The sequence below is a fragment of the Aythya ferina genome (genome assembly GCF_964211825.1).
Source record: "Aythya ferina genome assembly, chromosome: 5".
NCBI classification, from domain to species: Eukaryota; Metazoa; Chordata; class Aves; order Anseriformes; family Anatidae; genus Aythya; species Aythya ferina.
Genome location: NC_140301.1, coordinates 29,073,433 through 29,098,988, shown reverse-complemented (window position 1 = coordinate 29,098,988; position 25,556 = coordinate 29,073,433). Strand labels below are relative to the sequence as shown.

The 25,556-nt window shown below is 41.1% G+C and overlaps 1 protein-coding gene across 9 annotated transcripts in view; it reads right to left on the bottom strand.

Moving 5' to 3' along the window:
* The window catches only part of SMOC1 (SPARC related modular calcium binding 1), a 123,950-nt gene that overhangs the window by 45,605 nt on the left and 52,789 nt on the right, over positions 1-25,556 (bottom strand). For 8 of the 9 annotated variants that reach the window (XM_084519890.1, XM_084519891.1, XM_084519884.1 and 5 more), the window contains 3 exons: positions 23,520-23,619; positions 21,207-21,254; positions 1,632-1,721 (listed from right to left, as the gene is read on the bottom strand). In XM_084519890.1, coding sequence (XP_084376016.1) covers positions 1,632-1,721; positions 21,207-21,254; positions 23,520-23,619 — 238 coding nt within the window. The remainder of the gene's footprint in view (positions 1-1,631; positions 1,722-21,206; positions 21,255-23,519; positions 23,620-25,556) is intronic. The other variant, XM_084519886.1, reaches the window with a different exon arrangement.

The window sequence follows — 25,556 nt, the reverse complement described above, 5'->3', positions numbered from 1 at the left end:
TTGGAAGGCTACTACAAGGTCAGCTTTAAGCCCTCTCTTCTGTAGGCTTCTCTCTTCTCTTCTTACACATGATGTACTCAATTTAACAAATCAATGCAAATATTTTTCATAGAAGATGGGACAAAGTGTTCTTAGATTTTATCTATCACCATAAGGACCAGAAAGGGTCTGTGCTCTGCAGCATTTCTCAAGAGCTTTGCCCAGTTCTATTTGAATGACTAAAATGTTGAATTGCTCCTCGAGGAACCTTCTGAACAGGCTGTATTAACCAGACTTTAACCAGATTAGCTCCCTTCTGCATTTACTTGTCCATTCTCTCCTTCAAATATCAACGAGCACTCTCAGGAGAAAATTTAAAGGCTAGAAGCATGCTGTGATTATGAACAGTGATTGGCTTGCTGCCAGGAGGAACTTCCTTTTGATATAATCAAGATAGTCAACGTGACTTTAGTCTTCTGCTTATCAGAGAATGCTTTTTATTGTGAAGACTCTTTTTTTTCAGAAAGCTCATAATAATATTCTTACATACTTGTGATCACTAGTAGAGACAGCACCTTGCTATAAGTTTATTTTAGCATCCACAAAAAAACACCCCACCATCTGTTTTTACAAGACAGGCGGTATCAACACCACCACCTACTGTTGCTCAGTAGTTTCCATTTCTGCCTTTGAAGTGTTAAGTACAGCATTTCAGTATGAAATTGCATAGGTTTTCCCCCACTTCCTCAAGGCCTGTAACTCAAAAGGGGTCACAGAGTGGTACAGACCTATTCAGCCTATAGCTCTACTGTAATGGTTGTGGGTTTAAATCTGATTAAAAAAAAAAAAAAAAAAAAAAAAAAAAAAAAAAAGCTACACTTCCAAGCAATGTGCAAAACTTAAGCAGCTGCTAACAGGCCCACTCACTACCTGAGGACCAGTACTCATGCTGGTAAATATTTCTGTTTGTACATTTAAAAGGATCGGACCCTCTGCGTGGACAGCCATTTTATCCTTGTTTCAAGGCTTCCAGTGGACTGAAGTCTGGTGTTCCCTCTCCAAAATACAATCACAAAACTAGCCCGTTTGTGAAGGGAGCTGCCTTGGTGGGCCATGTATTAAGTAGGCCCACGACACTGACTTCATTTGCTTAAATAGTATGTGCGTCAATGAAAGTAATTACTAAATAAAGAAACCTCCCAGCAATTTTCCTCCGAGTCAACATTTACAGGCTGTGGTTTAGCACTGCCCTCCCTGTAGTGAAGCTGTAAGGCACGGCAGAAGTTATGAAACTCCTGGTACTGAGAGGGTGGAGATTGAGAGGGTAAGGATAGCCCAAAGGAAGTTCCCGTTTCTGGCTTGATACACATTTTTTTTTTAGCTATGACACCTTTTCCTCCAAGGTTATCCCAGGAATCTGTTCAACTGGTGTTATTGTTGGATTCCAGGGACAAGGGGAGGATGTAAAAGGATTAGGGAAAATGCCTGAGGTCCCAAGAGCACTGAGAAATTTGGATAACTTATGAGATTCACAGGCTTTTCTGCTTTGCAGGATAAATAAATTGTTTAAGCCACAAACCCTAGAGAAAAGAAAGAGGGAAGTAGTTTTTTTTTCACTTTTTTTTTTTTTTTTTTTTAAAGGATGCTCTTACCTTCTCCATCGAAAATAGGCTGGGTTTCCATGGTAGGTGTTGGCTTCGACCCGTCATCTGAATTGAGAGTTAAAAAGAATCGAAAAGAAACTACCATTATTGAGGTAAATACTATCTACTCTCCAGTACTGTTGAATGATTGGGATTTGTACATGGCCCGGCCAAGTCCAGAAGAAAGAGAAGACAGACAGAACAGAAACAAATTTCAAGGTTTACACTATCAGCAGCAACATTTTATATAGCAAGCATGCACTGACTAGCCTTAGACTCGAAAGGAGCCTCTCCCCCTCCCCTCTCCCTCCACAAATGACCAGCACAAATCACCTGGTAGTCTCCACTTGCTGCACTGATCAGGCAATCACCTTTTGATTTAGGTGGCTACATCCCACACAGGTCATTCCTTGGGACAGAAGAGGTCTGGTGATTGCTGCCCTGCTGGGTCTTTATTATTTTTATTCAAAAGAAAAACTACTCTGCTGAAACTTACCTGTGCAGAACCTGGCACCAGCTTTCACTGCAGAGCTGTTAGAAAGGGATGGTCAATAGCAAATCTTTGTTCTTACAATATCTGCATCAAGGTGTTCTCTAATTGCAATGCTGTGGCTATGCCTTCTAATGGAAATATGGTGGAAAAATAATTTTTCTTAGATTAGCTTTTTCATGCGCAAGAGTACTGCACGTCTTCTGACCACAAGTCCTTCATAGTTGAATTCTTCAACCAAAACAGATTCTGTGGGAAATACAATTCTCAAAATGTAGAGGTAGACCACAGGGAAAAGCATTCAGCCTACACTCCGGCTCATTATGCCTCTGTATCACATCTACAGACCCAGCTGGGATTCAGGTTGGGTCTAGCTTCCTCAGAGCTCAGAGGGATCTAGGTTTCAAGCTCCAGCCTGGACCATCATTACACAGCACTGGAACAATGGCAGAGCATTAAGCAAGGCAAAACATTCTTTTCTCTCTTTTTTTTTTTTCCTCTTTCCTTTTTTTTTTTTTTTTTTTTCCTTTTCATTCTTCTGTAATATAGTGGCTTTAAAAAACACAGTTTCTAACAATTATTTCTGCATGTATTATGGGCAAAGATGACACTATGCATCTTTGGAAAGTGGGCAATAACCTACAATGGAGAACTGCCAGGCACAGTGAAAATCAGTTGGAAAGGAGCCTATGCCAGAAAAAAACAGGGTGCCACCATCTCTAAAACTGTATCAGATGCACATGGCAGAATGCATTTGGAGGAATGGTAAAGGGGACAGCCCCTTGCAGAAGCTGAAGTGACTGCCCCCAGCCTTCCCTTTGTTTGTTCTGATTACACCAAAGAATGAAAAAGACCGCTGGAAGGGGATGGATAGGCAGAGATGGGAAACAGGCATTTAGACTATTTTCCCATTGAAACCTGCATTTGCAGTCATATGAAGTGAGCAGAAGACTGAACACCTCTTCCTCACAGCATGAGTTCTATGCATTTCCACATAAAGCCATCTAAGTCACAGAATGCTAAAATGTGCTGCTAATTCTACTTCAACCTTAGAGATCCACTGAAGAAATGAGCATGAGAACCTTTAAGTTATTTCCCCTCTTGTTCAATGTATTTGGTTTTATGCTTAGTTGTAAGCACAGCAAAAAAATATTTGGAAGAAAAAAAATACTTACCATTTCTCAGTCAACTCTTGTTTTATGTTTTCCTGTTCTTGGGTACTATCAGTAACATAGATAAGCAGTATTTTTTACTCAGAGTTAGAGTATGTGATCTCTTGGAAAAATTCCCTGAATTTTAATCAATTTACAGAAAAGAAGATTTCACCCTTTAAAGGAATCTTTGGATAAAAATAAATAGTTGATCTTCACTTTTTTGGGAGTTTAAATAACCTGCTCTGCTTCTACAAGATCCCAGATGGCACAAATTTTTTAAATATTTTATTATTATTATTTAGGACAACATTTCACACTGTAATGAAAAGCGAACAATATGTAATCACAGAATACTTTGGCTTGAAAGGGGCCTTAAAGATCACCCAGCTCCAATCCCCTGCCATGGGCATGGACACCTCCCACCAGACCAGGTTGTCCAAAGCCCCATGCAGCCTGGCCTTGAACACCTCCAGGGATGGGGCATGTTAACCTTTGTCCTATTGAATGACAGGCTTTACAGCTCAAGAAACCAAGTCCAAAACCAAAAGATACTCAGAGCAACTGCAAAGGTAAATAATTCAAAAGTTACATAAGAACAGACCCTGCATAAAAAAATTATTAGTAGTATAATAACTTTATTCCTATTGTTCTCATGAATGCTTCTACAGCAAGTAATTGCAGAATTGCTTTTCAGATATAAAAGAGCAAAACAGGAGCCAACAATGGAGAAAAAATAAAAATGGATGTGAGCCACAGCACTTTTATCCAAACCTTTATGTGAACTTTAGCAGAACTCAGGACAATTCAGGTTCAGGGGATTTCTTTAAGGCTCATCTCTGTCTACTTCTGTGTGTGTATAATGGGCAAATACACATAGAATAGGAATTTTGTACTTTTTTTTTTTTATAAAGTTAGCCATTAAACTATTGAAAGGTATTAAACAGTGACAGAACAAATGCAGCAAACAGACAAAAGTACCAAACTAGCCTTTGAACTATGCTTTTATGATCATCTCACTAGGCTTTAAGAACTACACAATCGTTTTCTGACTTAGATACTAGAGCCAAATTGTCACTAAATCCATTATTGTAGCAGCACCCAGTATAGTGTTGAGGGTTTTGCAAATAGAGGGAAGAATAATCACTCCCCTGTAGCTCAAGCAAGCACAGTTCTTTCATCACACATATAACAAAAAATGCAATAGACAAGAACCCTGTAATTACATCCACCATATTTCAAAAATCAAAAGCCAGGGATATTTCTGATTTTTTTTTTTCCAAAGATCATGAAATAGTCACATAAAACACAAAAATTACACTTTATTAGAAACATCCTGCTAACTTCCCAGCTGCCAGCTTCTTACTCTGAGACTAGCAAGTCTGTTTCTTAAACTGGAGAACTCTCAGTAGGGCTCAGTCCTTCAAATTGCTTTGTGACAAAAATTTTACCTGCCATTCCCTTTCGGCAGAAGAACAACTTTTATTCTTGTCTACTCTCATTGGATTTTTCTTCTCTCTCAATACACCAGTCATAACACTGGACATTGGTTCCACTGACCTGTTTACTCCTGGTAAACAAGTTCTGTTTTGCATACCTATAAATTCTGAACAAACATTTTGCATTCCTTAAGGAAGCATTTTAGCAAATAACAACAACAAAAAGCTATTTCAGAGCCCTACAATCCCTTGTGATATCATGCAAGATGAACAGGATATGGTTACTTTGGAGACAGAAGTCAGAAAGTGTGTTCATCGACTATAACCTATTACTTTCTTCAGAAAACTCTCAAATTCCACACTTTAAAGAAAGAGATGTGGAACTGCAATAGTTGCTGATGCAGAGCATGTCAAAACCAGAGGGAACAATGAGGTCAACTAAATGCTTCCTAATCCCTCTAGATGGTAACGCTTCCAGATGAGGAACATGGTACTGAAGAACCAAAGAATTTTCCTTGGCCATAGAATATTCTCAGAGCTTTGATAAGAAGTGCATTAGCATGGTTTTCTACCATGTTTTACAACCCAGCACGAATATCCACTTCCTTTTTCCAAGACAACCACTGGATACAGACAGCATCATTCAACAGAATGGCTCTTACGGGATGAGGCTTGAAAGCCATATAGAACTTTTCCTGTAGACCTCCATTTTCCTGGGTTAGATCTACAAAAGTGGAGCTGAAAGTTCTTCTGACCCAAATGGTATCAAACCAAAAACTGTTTTGTTGTTGTTTTGTTTTGTTTTTTAACCTTATCTCTGGCAAGAGCAAAATAGGCAGGTCCAACGACACTCCTTAAGCCATTTCCACAGTAAGATACCATAGCTATAAGCCAGAAGCCCACTTGCACTACTACTGTAAGGAGCTCATAAGCTTAAGAAGTGCTTTCTGTGTTAGCCTGACAGTAGCTCACAACAGTGACAACTGCCTGTGCGTCCAGATCTATTGCTTGTGGCAAGCAGGAGCTCTTTAAGGTCTCACTAAGATGAGGATTCTTCTCTCCTTTACCCCTGTTCTTGAAGAACTCCTAGCAAGCATCCACATCTGGATGACTTGCAGTGTACACTAGGGTTGAGGAGATTCAGTTCACGTAAAAGATGACTATTAAAGTGATCTTTGTATGCTGCACTACAGTCACTGAGGCCATGAGCAACTGATGTCAGGGGAAAATTGAACTTCCTGATACAGAAAAGGCATAAAGTACTAGAGAAAAGTGTGAAGTAACTGCCTACTGCTCTGGTTCACTGTTCTTGCCAGAAGTATCAACAACTGGAAGTTGAAGAAAAGGGAAAAGATTATTAATGATCTCCTATATCACATCCCTTACCCAGGAACATACACCCTACGCAAAAGTATTCTGTATACCTGCATCGTCATGTTAAAAGATTAACATCTACACTTTTTCTAAGCAACCTCAGCCTTCAGTATACCATTGTTGTGTTCCCACCAGCATCCATGAGGTGCTCTGTAGACATTTCTACAATTTAAAGAGTGCTAAAGTGTTTATAGGATCGACTATATAGGCCTTGTACCAAATCTAGTCTTTGTAAGTATACAGCTTGACCATCAAGGGTATTAAGAGTATGACAACTCTAAGCGTGTAGCTCTGCCCTGGGAAGGGGCAGCCTTTTTCCAGTCTCAAGTCTTCACAAACCATTACCCATTTTGATGGGCCGTTACAGGGCATAGGTGAGGGTAAATAGGCAACTTAGAGCACAGATAGCCAGGATGGTGAATTAATTCTTATCTTGCCCTGTCCCTAAGCTGCAAAGCCCACATTTTGTGAGTCTGTTGAACCAACAGGAAGGGAAAAAAGCCCTCCCAGGTCTGAGCACTCCTGAGAAAATTAAGTCACATGTACAACTTTGTGCAGTTTTACTTAACCGGAGTTAGATGAAAAAAAAACAAAAACAAAAACAAAAAACCTGCCAGTTCAACTCCAGTTCCCTACATCTAGGCAGTTCCTGACTCTCAAAGATGCACTTTTACAACTTCATCATTTCCATATTACCATATTATACCATTTCCATATTACCCCCGGGCCTGGGGGCATTGGTTTAAGTAGTGAAAAAAAGACAACAAAAACTGTGTTTGCACTACATGGGGGTCTTGTACAAAAATACACATCCCTTCAAGTACTGTAGGTGTGGAACAAATTGTTGCCTTAATCAGTCCTTCCCTACACCAAATGAAGCAGTTACAGCAAGTTGTAATTAACCCAATAGCCAACGCAACTTTCATGCACAAATATATTGCCAATATAAAAGCAGAAAGTTAACACTCATGCCAAAAAATGTGAAATTCTTATGATCCAGCCAGATCAAGATAATTTCTTGCCAAGCAGCTGAAATGCAAATGCACCAGTGCAAAGAGTTTTCCCTGCCAGGTTTTCACACCCCTTTCCATTTCTATGCATGGAGATCCTACAGCTGTTAAGGAAAAAAAAAAAAAAAAACTTTCAAAACCAAATTAGCAAAAGTGAGAATTCACTCTTCATTGTCTTCATTTTAAGAGGGGAACTACAATGTGCTCCCTTCAGATATAATCCATAAACACTTAAGACACAGACCAAAATACAGGAAAGTTTCGATTAAAAAGGTGAAAACATGCCCAAGTTTTGAATGGGTAAGAGCTTAAGGAGCTCCAACTATACAGACTGACTTCCATGGCAGTCATTTTTCCCTTCCTACATCAACTACTCTGTGTGTTGTACCAACGCAGGCAGTGATTACTGCAGCAGCGCACTGTAGGCATCATCCAGATAGCACGAGCAGCCTCCAGTGCGCCTTCTGGAAGGCATTAGTTCCCCCCACACCCCCGGCTCCCTCCTCACATCTCCCTTGCAGGTGCGTCAACATGAAAAAAGCCCCTCGAGCCCCGAGGACTTTGTGGTCCAGTGCAGTCAGTGCGTTTGTATGGCAGCACCATTCTTCGCCCTGCGAGAAAGCCTGTCCCACGCACAGACAGCTGGAAGTCCCTCTGACCTCCGTGACACAACTCAAAGCCTCCTCCTGTTTGGCTTTTTGATTCCTGATTGACACATTCACTGCCAGGCGGAGATAAATGCTGCTGGGAGGACAATGTTGATCCGCTCCGACTATTCTTGTGAAGGACTTTTTCAGAATAATAAACAAAAAAACATCGGTGCGGTTAAGTGCCTGAATAGAGCTGGAGATAGACAGAGAGGGGCTGGAGGGCTTTACAGAGGCTGGCAAGTCGATTGAAGAGTTAATTGTCCGGGTTTACAATGAGTTTATTCTGCCTGCAAACAAAGAGCTCTCTCTTCCTGCTCCTGGTCCTTCAAAAGCAAACGTGTCAAAAGGGCCCGGAGCGGCACTCTGTATTAATAGCAATGCTCTGGTATCTGGGATGCAGGGGCTTTAACATTTTTGAATCCCAGGATTCAGATAGTATCTCTGTAAAATCCAGCATCCTCATTTGCTGCCTGACTTCTCAAACTGCTTCTACAGCAATTAGCCAAATTAAACGTGCCCTCTAACTCCTCCTAATTCTTTATAGCTTTCAGCAATTGGCTCCCTTGGAAAAATAAAGGCACAGCAAGATATTACCCTTCAGACACAATGCTGTAGACACCTTCCCCAAAGTGAGATCCAGTTTTATATTATTCCAATTATGTTTCATTTAACAGGAGTTGGCTTAAACAAAGCAAGTGTCCCTAGATGTCTCATACTCGGGAGGACACAGAATCCCAGTCCACATCTGGATCTGCATTTCAGAGCTGGCCCTATAATAGGTCAAACCAACACAATGTCCAAACACACCCCCTGCCTCTGGGAAAGTTCAGATCCAGATTCAGATTTGAACTCTGCAGGTTGAACCAAGCCCTATGGTAATTACCACTTAAATACCTGACTCATAAGTTATGCAAACCTTGCTGGGGAGGAAAAAAAAAATAAAATCTTCCTAATACTGCTGCATGGGGAGCAATGCAGCTGAAAAATAAGCTATTATACTTCTTTTTGATGACAGAACTCTTAGGGATTTTGGTGCCAATGCAGAGAAAGACAGATGTTATTCTAGGAACAAGTGGCATTCTTAAGTGCTCAGATAAGGTGAGCTGGTTGTGAACTTTCTGGTGCTGTTAAGTTTGCTTCATTACTTCTGAAAATTTGCTGTTTTCACCAATTTCAAAAATGTAGCATTCCAAATCATATCTATCCTCAGGTATATGGGCATGCTACCAAGCAAAAGACAAAGCAAGAACCTGAAAATAATTAAAGCCAGTATTTAGAGCACTGAACTAATTCAGAGAGCAAGGTGTGGGTCTCCCTTTCCCAAGCAAAGATCCCAACTACAGTGCTATCAACTCATCTGGTAGAAAGGCAGGATGTCTCAAGTTTATGTGATGCATTTTAATCTAACTCGTGAGCAATAAATGGAGATTTCAAAACCTTGAAGCCAGAAAAACAACATTTCCTTTTTTTTTTTTTTCCCAACAAATTTTTGTTCAAACTGAACAGTAAACCCCAGTCTTATCCAATTTTGTAGGCTTGGAGTTTCAGACAAGCAGCATCTCTTCAGCAGCCTGAATACAGAACTAATTCAGAAACAGGAACTTGCACCCACATTCTGCCATTTTGATCTTAACTAAAATTTTCAGTTCACTTTTGAGCCAAAAATCCAACACTGAGGTCTCTTCTATCAAAGTATACCCATAAGAGATGGACAGAGAAGCAAACAATCAGATTTCAGTTTGGTTCGTAGTGATGAATTTCTAAAACCAAATATAAAGCAGCCTCAGGGGGAAGACCTCTCATTGCACATGGGTTTACCGTATGCAGTTTTACAATTTTTCAGACTCCACAGCCAGATTCCTATCAAAAATGCAAAATGGAAGCAATGGGAAAATAAATCTCAAAAGGCAGATTTGAACCTTACCTGCCAAAAAGGAGAAGCAGGTAATAAATACGGGTCAAGGCAGTTTGGGACCATCTCCAGCTCAGACTTGCACAAAAAATTGTTTTCTTCAGCGAGGAATTACTCAAGCTGTGAAGACATTGTCGCCTGTCCCCCCTGCCATCTTCAGAGACTTGTTATTCCCACCCTCCCAGACCCACGCAGCAGTTCCATTTGTGAAGCTTGACAGAAATCACAAGGCATGGTATGACTTGGAAATACACCCTGTTGTCATTAGCTCTGACTTACAGAATCAAAGTAACTCCTCCAGCAGCATCCCTGCCCCGAGGATAATAACTAGCCCAGCGATGTTTTTAATCGTCTTAAGACAAAACCTTCAATTCAATCCCGTAGTGGCTCAAATCGACAGAAAAACCTTAAAAGGCTCTTGAGGGAGCTGCTAGGATGTGAGTTGTGTGTGCATCCATTTGTTAGCCTACTGTTCCCACTCTACTAGGTTTGACTGTTTCGCCCTTTGAGCGGAGTCCCTCCCTTTCCCCAAACACAAAGTGCCATAACTCTTTGGAAGAAGGCAATATTTCCCCATTACTGCTGTATCTTCTCTATTCTGTTGCTGTTCTTGCTTCCAGCAAATAATTTAAAAAGTAATTTCTTAGTGACTGTATAAACTCTGTATTATTTCTACCTTGAAAAATGAGCATATTGCCAATCCCACAGTGCCAAAATTAATTTTCCTTTGTATTTTTCATGTGCCTGATGAAATCAACTAGACAGCAGCAGAGAAAACATTAAAAATCACTTTGGCCTACAGTCCATTGGCCCCAGCATACAGTTTGCCTAGAAACACCATATGTAAATGCTGGTCCCAACCTCTACACACTGAACTTTTATTTCTCAGCAGATAATTTCAGAATGTAAAACTTGCAGCATACAAACTGCAAGCCCCCTGCAAGAACTTCAGGGAGAGAGATGATTGAAAGCAAGAACTATAGAAGTTGTAAATTTAGTTAACAGTTTTAACAGTGAATAAAGGAGAACTGGGCCCTGCATCTGTGTAACAGAAGTTGTATCCAAGTGCTTGTCATTATGACCAAATTATTTGGAAAATCTCATGCCAATCTGCAGAAGGGATAGTGGGCCATCTTGTCCCAAAACGGAGCACTGTCCGTAGTATCAAGGTGAGAAAAGGAAATTAAGTCAGAAGAAGCAATATGGTACATGCTTGGTGCTGGCAGTCCTGGCACAAAACTTCTCCAGGAAGGTGGAGAGGACACAGAGGCAGAACACAGGGAAACAGAACAGCAGGATTATAAGGGCTGGGTAAATCACAGTCACACTTCAGCAAGAGTTGGAGCATGTGCTCACTGTTAGCAACGTGCTTTTCTTCCCAGAGTAGCAACACCTCCGTAGTGTCAGCATTACTTACACCGTGCAGTGATGAGACCAAGGAATCCACAGTAGCCAGCCTTCTCTGAATATACACACACCAACAAGAAAGCTAAAAATAGACTGAAGGGTGGGAAGAGGAAGAGGACAGATGTATCTTTTTTTTTTTATAGCTTCCCATTTGGTAGGAACATATGTTTTTATCTCACCCACTAAGCACCAGTAGTATGATAGATACTGCAGGATTTTAAACCGTGGTATCTCAAGTTTGAACCATCTTCTGCTTGGCTCCTTCTGCCTTGAAAAAACATTTGAAATAAAATGGAGCTAAAAAAATCTGCACAAATATGTATTTTAAGACACAGTGTCTCATAATAAGACTTGTGCAGAAGTCCGCAGAAGGCTCTGTAGCACTGTTAGCAGCTGCCTGATCACACTTAGACAAAAGCAACAGCCACCATATGACTGTTTTGTTTAGTCTCTGGTTCAATTCTACCCACAATATATCAGATGTCTACTTCGAGGACCCTCAGCTTTGATGTGAAGGAGCTTTTGCTACTCCCCCTCTCCCCCCTTGACTACCTCTCACAGAAGGCTGCTCAGAGCCCACAGCCAACTCTCACCTTGCTGCTTCCAGACTCTGCAAGAGAGCGGATACCTGCAGCTGTGGAAGAGGGAGCACACGCCTGAAAGGCAGGCAAGGATATTGTGATTTTAATCTTAAATTGCTTCACTGAGAGAAGAAAATAATGATTGTTGAGCAAGTTTCTTATGAGCAGTGATCATATTCCTAGCTTTGGGAATGTTGTGGTAGCTACCTGAAATATATGGTGGCCTGGGGCAAGGGGCACGAAGGGTGTGATTAGGATCTCAGTCTTTCTTCCCTCTCTCCCCAAGATCAGACAGACTCCCTTTCACTCCTCTCCTTCCAGCGCTGGTCTCTTCAAGGCAAAGGCTCTATAAACCGCCCTACATCTTCAAGGAATACAACCTACAAGTGGGGGGTGGTGACGGCAGCAAATTTCCCAGATCAATGGCCATTTGAAATTCAGACATATGGCTGAAGCCCTACAGCTGCATGTGTTAATTACCACACGTGTCCCCTGTAAAGCAGTCTGTTAAACACAAAAAGAAAACAGAAGAGAAAAAAAGCCGTTCCAGGGGATTAAGTAAATAGTCTAAATTTTTGACCCTGCTCCCCCAGACACATGCCTGTGTATTAGAACACAAGCTCCCTTCCTTTCTCCCGACACCTGCACGCCAAGGAAGCACAAGACCCCTTGCATCTCTAGCCATGTGCACTGAACCTATCTCAAAGTGTACTTTCACCCTTCCAGCCCCCCCTCCTGCCTCTTCTCTCGCCAGCCCCTCTCCCTTTCTCCTTTAGAGGACTAATTCCTGGCTGACAACCAGACCGGCCTTGGGCTTACAATACGCCTTTTCATTTCCTTGCAGGCAAAGAGAATGGATACCTCACCGCTACATGTACATTGCATGCGTGCAAACCAGGGAAAGAGAGGAAAATATTTTTTTTTCCATTGTTTCTTTTTTGCAGGTTGTTTTTTTGTCTTTCCTCTCAGACCATTAAGAGCAGAATTCAGAACTCTGAGTGAGCGCAACTCTGCTTTCTAACAGTATCATCCCAGGTAGTTCACTCCAAGATCTGTGTTTAGTCTAAAGCAGTTTTTATATTTGATTATGAAACTGAAGGAATAGTTTTTCTGTATAAGGGAAGGGATAAAGAAAAATTGAAGGAGGCAAATGAGTAAGTAGAGTAACTGAGTTGTGCTGGAAGGGCCTCCAAAGAACCTAACGTGCTTGAGATGTGATCCATATTCAGTATGTACTGAATATGGATCACAAACATGAAACTGTTCAGCTACAAGTGACACCTCATTCTCAAACTTAAAATATTTGTATTTTATGAGGAGGAAGATCATTCTGTGTTGTTACAGACTGCCAGACATCTACAGATTGACTGCTCAAGATAAGTTTGACTGAACTTAAAAGCCATTATCAACTAAAGGTGTTTTTGCGAGCAGCTGAACAGTCAAGTTGAAACCTGCCACGTCCTTACACTTAAGGATGGCCTTGCTGCAGCATCTGAAGGTCCTGTCAGAACCTGAGCTCCAAGCTGAGCACAGTAACATGTAGTAAAAGGCATGGATGCAGCCCAGAGAAATGCAGTCCCTGAGGAAGGCTTCTCCCATCCCTTCCTGTTATCAAAGTATTTTGTAACACATTTTCCTTGATGTCAATATAAAACAAAAAATAAAACAGATGAGTACATATGAAGGGAAACCATTATTGAAGCTGTGCTTTAGTTCCCATAGGTGCCATCTCAGGAAGATTGTGGTTGCCCATCCAGCCTCCCCGTACCTTACTTATGAGCACACACACTGCATGCATTCAAGCTTTCCCATCACAGTTTTGTAGCTTATCTCCTGTAGAGAGAGATGTTGATACAACTCATTCGGTAAAGGGCCTGAAAGGAGCGTAATTCCAGCCACTCAACTAGAACCACCACCCCCAAAATTTAAAATAAATATCCCATTACATTACTCTGGTTTGAGGAAAAACAACAGTTAGATGTCTAGATTCTTTTGCAGGATACAAATACTCAAACAAAATAGGATCATGTTAGGTTGGTAAAAAAAATATTTTAGGTTAATTTATCTGAAAACACATCAATTCCTCCAATTTATCCTCAGGTTTGTTTTTAAGTAAAAAAGAGCTACAGAAGACAGGAAGTCCAGGATTATTAATTTCAAAGTTGTAACAATGCTGTTTGAAAGGATCTAGAGAAATACATACTGTAATAGGATAGCATCTTGGCATGCTGATCCACATACTTGAATAGCTTAGGAAGATTTTATTTTTTTTTAACAACTCTTTAAAAAAGAAAAGGTGTCGAGGCCACAGAGCTATGAAGTGCTTCAACAAAAAGCAGCCCACAGTCCCTAGAACTATTTTTTTTCTCTGCAAGCTGTAATTGGTCAGACACCAGAAATCTATGTATAGCACATAAACAGTTAATAATACTTTAACAGATGTTGCTTAATCAATTGTTAGCCTGCTTATTAGATCTACTCACCAGGCTGCTCAATACCATGACTTAATCATTTAAAAACCTTTACAGCTGTCCTTAAGACATTACAGACATAAATAGTCTGTAGATTGCTATAACAACACTTGTAAACTACAATTTTATTAAGTCATATTATATAGACTAACCTACAGATTAGAACTAGTTCTTTATAGATGAAAGCAGAATTCTTGCATTATATCAAACAAAATATACTTTAAAACAAAATTTGCCTTCTGCTTAAACTTGCCAATGAAACTTTCTCCAGCCTCAAATTTGATACATATGTTCTGAGGCCCACAGAAAATGTCTTGATGAAAAGCTAAACAATTTCAGACAAGTCAGTGATGTGGGGGATCCAAAAGGATTTTAATTCTACTGTTTACGTAACAATTTTGAGGTTGAATATTTCTTCTCGTCCTTAATATTTCAAAAACTCTGTTTGATTAGCAAGACAAATCTAGGTGCTTCCTAGAACATTGCTCTGTCCTCGAAAAGTGGTCCAGTATCCGTAGTATTGAGAAACTACATGCCTCTGCTCTTAGAGAAACTGATCAGGATTCTCAGGTAAGAGCTGGGTTCTCTATCTTACAAAGCTAGTACTATTAGCACCACTGGCAAACTACAGTCTGCTATATCTGTGAAATTCACTTGCTTTCTACAATTACATTTGGTTGGCATTTAACAGCAAATTTGCATACCGCGTATGATATAGGAACAGCGATAAGAACTAGACTGAATTCTTAACATCTGCAAACAGACAAGCCTACAGATTAGTTATATTTACAGATTCTTTTTTATTATTTTTTTAAATGGAAAAGCAAACTTTAATTCCCACCCTAAGTTTGCTTGGAAATACAAATATGTGCTAATCAGAAATTTATGTACTGCAAACTTCATCTACAGAATATTTTATTCGCAGCTCACTGAGGCCTTTGCAGGACCTATGCAGCTTTATTGTTGCCCTAACTTCTCCCAGCTCCTCTTCAGCCACCTGAGTTCTCACACCAATTTCACAGCAAGCCACTGTCACATGGTGGGGCAAATAAAGCTTTTGCACGTGAAGAGCTTGGAGCATTCATATAGCACCACCACAGCAAGTCTGATGCTGTCAGGAGCAGATGATTTACCCGTGCATAGCACAGCCTGACTCTCCACATAGCTACACTACACAGACAATTTGTGTACGTCTGTCTATATTTTACCAAGAAAAGACCTGACAGAAAGTGTCAGTTCTTGCTTTGGAATACTACAGGCGACAAACAGTTCAGCAAGCAATCTTTGCCTGAAAATTCTCTCTCATCCAGACTTACAAATTGGGATATTATTTATCTCAAAATAAGTAACACACAGGATCCAGAATTGTGTGAGTAGCACTGCAGACTCAGTACCTGCCTATGTTCTGCAAGAAATTCATCATGAGATGGTGACCACCAGTTATAACCACCGCTTGACTTCATTCTGCCCAAGTAAACTTGTATTTCTTTCACCTCACTGATGGAGGCCATGTGATACTCTGTCTTTCCTGTAGCTACTACAAGCTGCTAAAGTCATCACAAAGCATTTTCTCATTATTTATTGGGTTAGAGAGGCAGTAATAATTGAGTGCTTGAAGCTTGGTTTGTGCAACAGCGCAGCTCTGCTTCACATTCAATCAGTACCTTGATGAATCCAGAAAAAAAAACAGAGAAGGCAAAGACTAAAGTCTCAGCTTTCAGTCACATACACCTTTGACAGCCCTGTCTACGGAGTAGGACGTTTTTGTCAAGATGTTATCTCTCTGTTCATACTTATGAGATGTACTAACTGCTGCAGAGGCGGGATGTTCCCCTCCCCGCGAGCAGGCAGCAGGTGAATTGGTGCTGGCTGCACCTGACTTCTTACCACCAGCAGACAAAGCTTCCAGGTCTCCATGTACAAACACTTCCATTTATTTACATTAGCACAAGCCGTCCTCCGCTTAGGTTTGCCTGAGGAGAGCATTCACCCTTTACTGCTCGGTCTAATTACTGACTCAGACTAATGGCTCATTACTGATTCAAATTGCTCAGTCTACTGGCGGCACAACTAGTCCATTAACATTTGCTGCAAGTAAGGCTCTTGGAAGCCAGCAGGAAAAGAGCCACAGAATGGGCCCACTTGCCCACAGCTCCAACTGCGATTTTCCTCTGTGCCCGTTTCGTGCAGCTAAACCCACAAGGAGGAACCCCATTCCAGATTTTTAATTGACAGGAATTTTAAGTTGTTTATCTTAGGTTCTTCAAATTGCCTCAGTGCTTTCTTGCAGAAACTCAACTTGTCTGCAGACTCATTGGGCAAAGCTTTTCGCAACTCCATGGGAAAGTCAAAGCACTGAATTCAATGCCTGCACGTAAGACAGTAAGCGTAAAACATCTCCACCCAGACTTTGTCTCCTGTGGGGCCATCAGAGCTCACATTCCACTAACATCACCGTACCTGCCCCAGGCTCAGGGAACTGCAGATGTTGTTGCCAGCTTTTGCAACCGGGAAACAAAGCTAGTCAAAACAGGCTTGGAACTTCACACACTGCAAGAGACTTCATGAAAGAAGAAAGGAGTTCATACATACCATGCAAGACTTCACAATGACTGACATCAACAGTTCAGCCAGCCCATATTTACCTGTACTTGCATCATCTTTTAATCCCAGATTAGAGAATGCACTTCCTTTCCCATTTCTTTCATTCAGTTTATTTAAAATGATATTAAGACGGCATCCAGAATAGTTACAATGACTAACAAACCATTATCCCCACCTCGATTTTCACCTTCTCTCTTTTCTGATCTTTCTTCAATTTTAATTCACTCTGCTTCCAGTTTTAAGTAGGAAGACTGCATGATTTAATGAAGATAAAAAGCAGCTACATGATTTCTTATCATCCCTGTCTCCTGAGCAGCCTACTTTTTAAAATTTGCTTGGTGACTGTGAAAAAATGCTACTCGTGGTTGCAATATGCCAAGTCTGCATCTTTGAGTCCTAAAGCACCAACATTCCACAGATAAAGAAAATAAAGTTTTGTTTTGTGCTTGCTTGTTTTGTTTCCAACGTGTGGCACAACTTGCCTTTGGCTGGAAAGGAACAATCTGCATTCTTTAGGCAGGGAAGAAATCCAGTCATGTTGGCTCCAAGGATGCCTTTTGCTGCATCTTAAAATATTAAGAAGTTCCCAGTGGGAGGGGGGGGGATGGATATCCAGCACTCTAGGGGACTGTGTGCATCTTCCAAGTCTCTCAGGCTTTCAAACTAAGCAGCAGCTGGAGTAAATTAGTGCAAGAAGCTCCTTATAAGAAAGCAGTGTACAAGGCACAAGCAGGAATATGGAACAGACAGTGACAGAAATCTGCAGTTTCTGGATATCTTAATCCCACCCAGGAATAACTGCAGCCTCTGACAAGGGTCCTGGGGACTTGTTCTGCACCTGCCTGAAGGAACAGCGTGTGTCAGCCTGGCTGGACTACTTCATCTTCTAGGTAAGGAGTGTCCTTCCTCGTTTTCACTTCAGGATCACTCAGTCCACCTGGAGAACCAAGCTTAGAGCATCTTAACATAACAGTTCCCCAAGTCATTTGTTCAAAGCCTCACTACTCTCACAGCATGGTGGTCAACTGAATGACCATTTTCATCAGTAGGCTGGCTGTGCAGGAAGGGCTGCACAACCATCACCATCACCAACCCTCACCAGCAGCCCAAAAGCTGTACTTCCCATCGCCCTGTGCTCATACAGTGGGCAGTTCTCTTCAAGCGAGGATGCCAGGGCATACGGTACTGGGTGGTGTTGGGTCCAAGCACTGCCAGAGAGGCAGTATTACCTCAACACTCCCCGCTTTGTTAAAGGCATGGACTGAAATATTTGGAAAACCTGTCCCTTAGTACAGAACAGCACAGTGCACCATGCAAGAAAACAGAACTAGAGTGTTAGTTTACTCCAAAAAGGCTTGAGGAGAGGGCAATGACAGTGGAAGGACAAAAGCTTTATCAAGCTTCAGTGCACCTGATGAATGATAACTTGGGACAAACATTTGGCACTGAGCTGCGTTACATTAGGGCACTAGGCCTTAGAGATGGAGGGGATGAGAGGTCCTTTCGTGGGTCAGATGAACAAACCTGAAAGGACTTTGTTTATAAAAAAATTCAAGCAGGCTGAATTCAGACAGGAGGAACAGTGGTAAAAGTCCGAACTGCAAGTCCTGGAGAATCCAGGCTTCCATGCTACCATATAAGAATCAGTCACTGTTTCCCTGGGCCCACGTCTTTGCCTTCCAGCAGCTGAGCACTCCACACACACAGAACAAATCAGTACTGGCTATTTTAAAGTTTTAAATTTGGTGCCAATTTGATTTGATTTAAATTACCTTACAGGGCAAATTATATGAGTAACTGGCATTACATCATACAGAAACAGCAGCAATGAGAACATGGACAACCAGAGCACGGGATTTAAAAATAAAAAGGATTTCTTGCCAGCACTTTTGCCTGTTCTCTGCAGAAAGCTCCACAGAGCCACTTCTGGAACTACATATCAAGCCAATGACCATAGAACCATTTCATTTTCTTTTCATCAGTAATGAGACAGCCTGTGAACAGGAAGCATGTGTTACTTTACATCTTCTCCATCATACCTATTGACCTCTACAAAGTAAGCCAAAACATTTGAAGAAAGAGAGCTATTACCGACAGCCGGTCCTTTTCCTCTTCCAACATTAATTTGTCTCTCCTAGAGGGCAGCTAATAATGCTACTAAAGTCTCCCCTTTCACTTGTTACCTAATAGCCTAAGGCTATCCACCTGAATGGTTCCCTAGGCAGAGCAGCCTCTATCCAAAGAACTATTTTGCCCTGAAGACTTGAAAGGCATCAACATCATACAAAGTTTATTAGCTCCATATTTTACATTCCTGTATGAATGGGATAAAGGAAATCACATCTGAGAGTCTTAGCTATTCCTTCACCTCCTGAAAGAGCCTATTCTGTGCCAGATAATACGATTTGACCCAGGGACTCTCATCCAGGGGTGGAAAGAGGAGTGTGGAAATTCCAAAAGCTAAGTCAGATGGCAGTTGCTCAAAGTGACTGCTTCAGAAGTTTCCAAAATGTGCCTCTACGAAGTCATCATTGACCCAGTTCCTGCTGGGCTCCTCTCCTCTTCATCATGTCCTGTTTGTCTTCCTGCAAAGGTCTATCTGTGCAGAAAGACTCAGAATGCTCCACTAAAACATGGTTATAGCCATGCTGGCTAGTCACTAGCCTTCAGAGAAGCCAGGGCTCCTGTGAATGATTTGCTTTAAGGAAGCCAGGCTGCCTGTTCTTGGTACTGGCTTGCTTTCCACAAAACCCAATACTGGAATTCTGCATCACAGCAATAGGTCAAAAAGAAGCACTGATAAGTGCAAATTAATTTCTAGACCAAACACTCTTCACAAGCCAGAAGAATAATGCTAACTCCCCCAGAGGTTAAACCAAATTATTTCATTTCAAATCATTTCACATTTTAAAAGTCCTGTACAGGCTATTTAATAATTGTTCACCAGGGTTTTTCTGACATGATGGAGAAAGGCTTGTGGGGGGGCTTTCAACAGATGAACACTCAGAATTGGAGGGGATGTAAAGTTTACATGATTGCTTGAAGCATGCTGGCCAAAAGGAAGATGTTTTCCTTTTCTTGACGGCTACTGACTGCATAGAATGTCTTTCCATCCACGTGACCAAGCTTAGCATTCTTAAAATAGGATGCCACAGGGAGCACCAAGAACAGTCAAATTATATTACAAATTTTAGATTAATTCCTTTCGTTTATAGTTCTCTTCTTCTGTATGTTCCAGCTTTTGAGTTAATAAAAAGGGTGAGGTAGGGGGAAAAAAAAACTCCAACATTTTCCCCCTTGCTCTGTTTCTTAAGAAATCCAGTATCAGCTGCTTCCAATTCCAGAAGAGACCTGAACTACTCAGGTACGAAACCTACAAACAACCCCCACTCTAAAATAATGCAGATTGCAAGAGCTACTTGATTTGCTTGTATTTTAGGCTAGGCTAACAACAATTGTATTAAAAGCATGATAACAATGTGTTCAGGTGGCAATTACACAGGCTGTGAAGTTTAACACATAATTACAGGTTTATAGAGACACATCCTTATCTGAAGTAAGAAGCACACTTCAGCATTCAGGCTTAAATAAGTACGTCTCTTTGCATCTTTCTTTTCCCTACCTTTTCCTAAGCTACCATATACAACCAGCAGACTGTACAGCAGATACTCTCAAAATGCATCACCTATAATTTCTGTTAAGTGTCTTTGGGACTGGACAGTCCCAGCGTGGAAGATGTTTTTCAAATTAAAATTAGGCATCAAGGTAGGCATTTTCCTGAAGTCTCAGAAGTAATTGATTTGAATTGAATTATGGATGAACTGAATTATGGAGAAAATTATCCTGGGAGTTATCAAAAAACACTTGAAAGACAATGCGGTCATTGGTCACAGCCAATATGGGTCAAAAATCCTGTTTAATGAACTTTATTTCCTTTTATGTCAAGGGTACCCACATCGTCAACCAAGGGAAGTCAGTTTATGTAAACTTTTTGGATTTCAATTAAGCTTTCAATATTGTTTCTCACAGTATCCTTCTGGGAAAAGTGTCCAGCATACAGCTAGACAAAACCAGAACATTACGGGTGATAAATGATAAATGACTTGGATGCAGAACTTGAAGGCATACTGAGTAAGCTTGCAGATGACACTAAATTGGGAGGAGCTGTTGACTCTCTCAAGGGCAGAGCAGCCTTGCAGAGAGATCTTGGCAAATTAGAGGGCTGAGCAGTCAGCTCATCAATCACCAGTCACATGAAGTTCAACATAAGCAAATGCTGGATACTACACCTGGGACAGGACAACCCTGGCTGGCATCACCCAAGGGTGATGCACAGACTGTCATCTTACTTGTCCTACTGCAGGGGAAGGTCTAAAGGCATGTAAGCCCCTCACACACAAAGCTGTTTAGAAACCCAGGTTCTATGTTATGTCACAGACTTGGCTGGGCAACTGCTATTACAAAACAACTTGCTGAAGCACAGGACTCCACTCACCTTTCCTTCCTGAGTTACCCTGGCCTGATGGTTTATCAGTTACAGAACCTAAAGGGGAAAAAAAGGAAAGAAAAAAGACAACTTTTTAGGTGTTGAACAATCACACAAAACATGTAATGTTACATGCAAACAATCAACATCTAAGCCTACAAAGTGTCTATTTACTTGCCAACAGCTTGGTTTAGGATTCAGAGATCCTGTGGCTTCAACCAACTGGGAGAGCATATGAAAGTTTTATGCATTAAGGATGTTAGATCAGGATGTGGGTAAACAAGAAATCTTTAGTAGCTGGATCCAGTGATTTGAAAAAGCTCAACACAGCAGTGCACTAGTAAGAAATCTGGAATAAATCCAAGGGCAAGAGGGAAAGATCAATAAGAGTCACTTCTTTGGTTTGCAAACGTCAGGAAGAACAAATCAAAAACAGGTGGTGAGAGTGCACAGGGAATGCAAGGGGCAGTATTCTAAAGGAAGGGATTAAGTGGGACAATTTCCAGAAAATGGATTTCAACCAAGCCCTGAACATCCCCAGCTGTTTGAGAAGGGACATTGGATAAGATCCAGCATGTACTCAAATAGGACACATCCTGTTTTTTCTAATATACACTTCAAGCTTCATATTATATATATGATTCTGCACTTGTTTCTGTAGTTTGCTGCGTCATTAATTTTACACTAAAACTTGAGCAGATAATAAAGGCTTTCTTAAATCTGTTATGAAAATATAAAAATCTATGACAAGCTTTTTTTTTTCTTTTTTTTTTTTTTTTTGGAATAGCTTTATTCCCAAGAAAATGCTTCTGCTGTGCACATTATTAAACAGTTTTAGCGATTACTGATCATGCAGGAAACGTGGCTCTAAAGTCAGTTCCAAGGAGGCAGCTCTGACAGGCCCAAGAGTCCAGTCAAGACAAGCCTTAAGCTTTATTGCCTAGGTACTTTCACTTGCAGATCTGTTCATCACAGGTCTACCACTCAATCACAAGTAGGAAGCACATACACAATATTAGTTGTCATAGGCTAACATCTGCATGTCCCACAAAACACAATGACTCTAGGTTCTTGGTAAGACAATTTTATAAACAGCTCAAGATTAAGTGAGCAAATCAGCAAAACGTCCTCTAAAAATGCCATACCAAAAACATATCTAGCAAACGATGGAAGAAAGTCATGCTCTAAGGCTTAAGCCAAATTACTGTAGCATTTTACCTTAAACAAAAATAGGATATTAATCTTATTTTATTTCCGTGTACCTGTAAAACACTAAGCATCCCCTAAAGCTACAGTATTTGACTCACTAGTCCCCAGACAGCTCCCCGACTTAACTTGAATCCTCATGCAAGTCACTACATTTACTTATTACCACAACACACCCTAAAGCAAAGAGGATGTGAACAAAGAGAGAAGGATTTTAAAAAAATAATAATAAAAAAAAAAAGTTTGACTGTTGCCATGCACCCAATCTAACAGGCAAACATGGCAATGTGTGAGAGCAGCAGTGCATCAAATACCTTTGGGGTGCAGATTGCAAAGCATGATGCCGGAGGCAGCAGTCCCTGCATGGCATTACTTAATACATTAGACAATCCTACTCTCAACCGTCTTTCTCTTTTGTGGGGGCAGATGGACATGATTCTAGTGTTGCCCTTGAATTCTCTCAAACAGCACAGAACAGCTTCCCATCCCTTCCTGTGCCTGGTGTGCTGCTGCTGCCACAGCAGCTCTGCTCACTGCAGCTCATAAAGCTAAGGCCATATGAAAATCAAGAGCCCTCCCCCAGCCCCATCCCATCCAGCCATAGGATGCTGTATTTGACTGCAGGGAGAAACGCTTCAGTTTGGTTTAAGCACAGAAGATGATGATTTGGGAAGCTTAAATGCTGCTCTGACAGCCTGTGAAGGCAACAAGATTCTATGACCCAACTCAATTCAGCCTGAGAACCATTTCTTTAAAATATTGCACATGGAAAACAGTTATCCCATCTGTTATGGAGATTCCTGGGTTTGGTGTACACAGCAGTTCTGTGGCTTTTGCCTCAGCTACCACAAGCCGTGGTTCCACTCTATTACTTTAGCGTTTTTTCCCCAGTAAGCCTTGCACCCTAGTTGCCAGGTGAAAATGCCATAGCCCACGCTTCCTTGCAGGTTCCAAAAGCCAGCAAACAAACAGGGAGATACGAGCAGCAACTGCAGTGTTAAATTGGGTAAACTGGCCAAGTCACCTGAAAAGATTAAGCACTCTAAATTGGAAATGTCCTCCCCATGCCCCTTCAGTTAACCAAATAGGTGTTTGTTGAAGCCACTCCCACAGTACCTGAACATACAGGAGTTTTGTTCTGTACAGAAGAACCGCTAATAGGCTTGCCATCAGGTGTCACACACCAGCAGTATCCCGTGTAGGTATGGCACTGCACCTGTTTGATAAAACAAAGAGCAGGCATTTCATTTCTCACTCGGTCACCCACCACTACTGTTACAGTCCAGCACCTTAATGGAAGTCCCAACCCAGAAGCATCCTGAAGAAATGCTTCTGAGCAAGGAGATCACATAGAAGAGTATATTTGATTTTGGTGGACATGTTTTTTGACAAAGACTTTCTCCTTCCACCTCCCTCCCCAAAGAAAGGTTATTTCTCCTATTCCAACTCCTTTAGCTGCAATTCAGGAGCTGAAGTTACAGATACCCAGCTGAGAACACTTCAGTTTGGGTATGCAGCAGTCATGTCTCAGCTCATTTGCTAAATCCTGTTTACTATTCACCATTAAATAATTTCTCCTTAGAGTCCCACTGCACCCCAGCTGCAACGTGGCAGGGCCACCTCAGCCCATTTCCACAGCCACTGCTGGAGAACAGTGGTCTGTGGGCGTTGCAAGAGCATTTTGTTAAGTAAACACAGCTAGAAAAACGCAACACTTGACTTGTTATGTTAACAAACCTTCTCCAGATAGATTTGAGCTCTCTCCTGTTACTATGTCAGCTCCAGCAGTAGGAGCAAGATGCTTGCTCTCTGTGTATTGACAAGGACTTAGGAGCATTTGATGAAGTCTGTAATGAGCCAAAAGGTGCACAGCATAAGATCCAATTTGTTCACGTTTAAAGCTCTGCATCTGAACTTAATGTCTAGAATTGCCCAGTTCTTTCCATCTCTATGGAAGGGCACCAGAATGACTAGTTTGGAGGTGGACCCATACAGTGAGAAGCAATAAATCCTGATCCTGGTCTTAGTGATGTCTATGCAGGTATTACTCCAGTGGTGCTATAGTTTCATCCAGCTCAATAAATCTAATTACAGCTTTTTCCTCAGCTTTCACAGAATGATCAGCACTTGGATGAGTTCAGGATGTCTTCTGACTTCTCTTGAGACAAGAGTAAATAATCATCGTAGAGGCATCGGTGTAAAAGCTATCAGTTTCCAAAGTCCTTCCCAGCAAACACGTTTTCAGTTGTGGCCAGGTCTGTACATCAGTAATACCAGAACCTTGAAATGGTATGGAAATGCCTACACTATTACAGGCTAGAGATGCCTCCATCATACGCTTCTGATAAAAGCCAGGACATGAAATCATTTCAGAAACTGCTTTTTTATTTCGCTTTCAGACTGAATTTGGTCCATTCTCTATTTTTCCAAGGAAGTTCTCTGAAGCTGATTTCCCATTCTAGTCCTCCCCCCAGAGAACTGGTGAGCACTGGGGTGTTTGTACCATTCCCTCCCTTCGGGACCCTTCAGAACTAGAGTAGTTATTCCCCCTTGCTGACAGCTGGCTCTGATTCCCCAAGGTAGCAGTTTACTCAGAGACTTAATGATGGTCTTTTTAAAAGGCTTTAAGTATCACATAAAACATGATCTAAGAGCAATTATAACACAGTACCACGTGTTTATCTTGGATTTTACTAAAGCGCAAAGCAATCATTTTGCCTCAAGCAAACGCACAGTTAGCAGCCAAAATCAACAACAATCTTATGTACCCACATTATTAGAGTCACTGTCACTGCTATCTGCACACTTTTTTTTTTAATTCTCTTAATATACCACAAAATTGATTGCAAATTACTCAAAAGTGCTGTGAATATAATTAGCAATAATCAAGTTGCAAAATATTTCTTATTGCTCAGTCTAATCAATGGCACATTCAAGACGTGATAGAAAAATTTGTTGGTTTTTTTTTTTTTTTTTTAGGTGTTTAGTGTTTATCTTTGCTTATTTCACACGCTACTGCATTCCCAACAGCACAAGAAGCTGTCTTTACACCTGAGCATTAACTGTAAAAATCTTACCCAGAGATGAAGTCAAATTCCAAGATAGTGTCCCAGATTTGTAGGGCAGGACCATTCCATGTTACATTACAGAAAA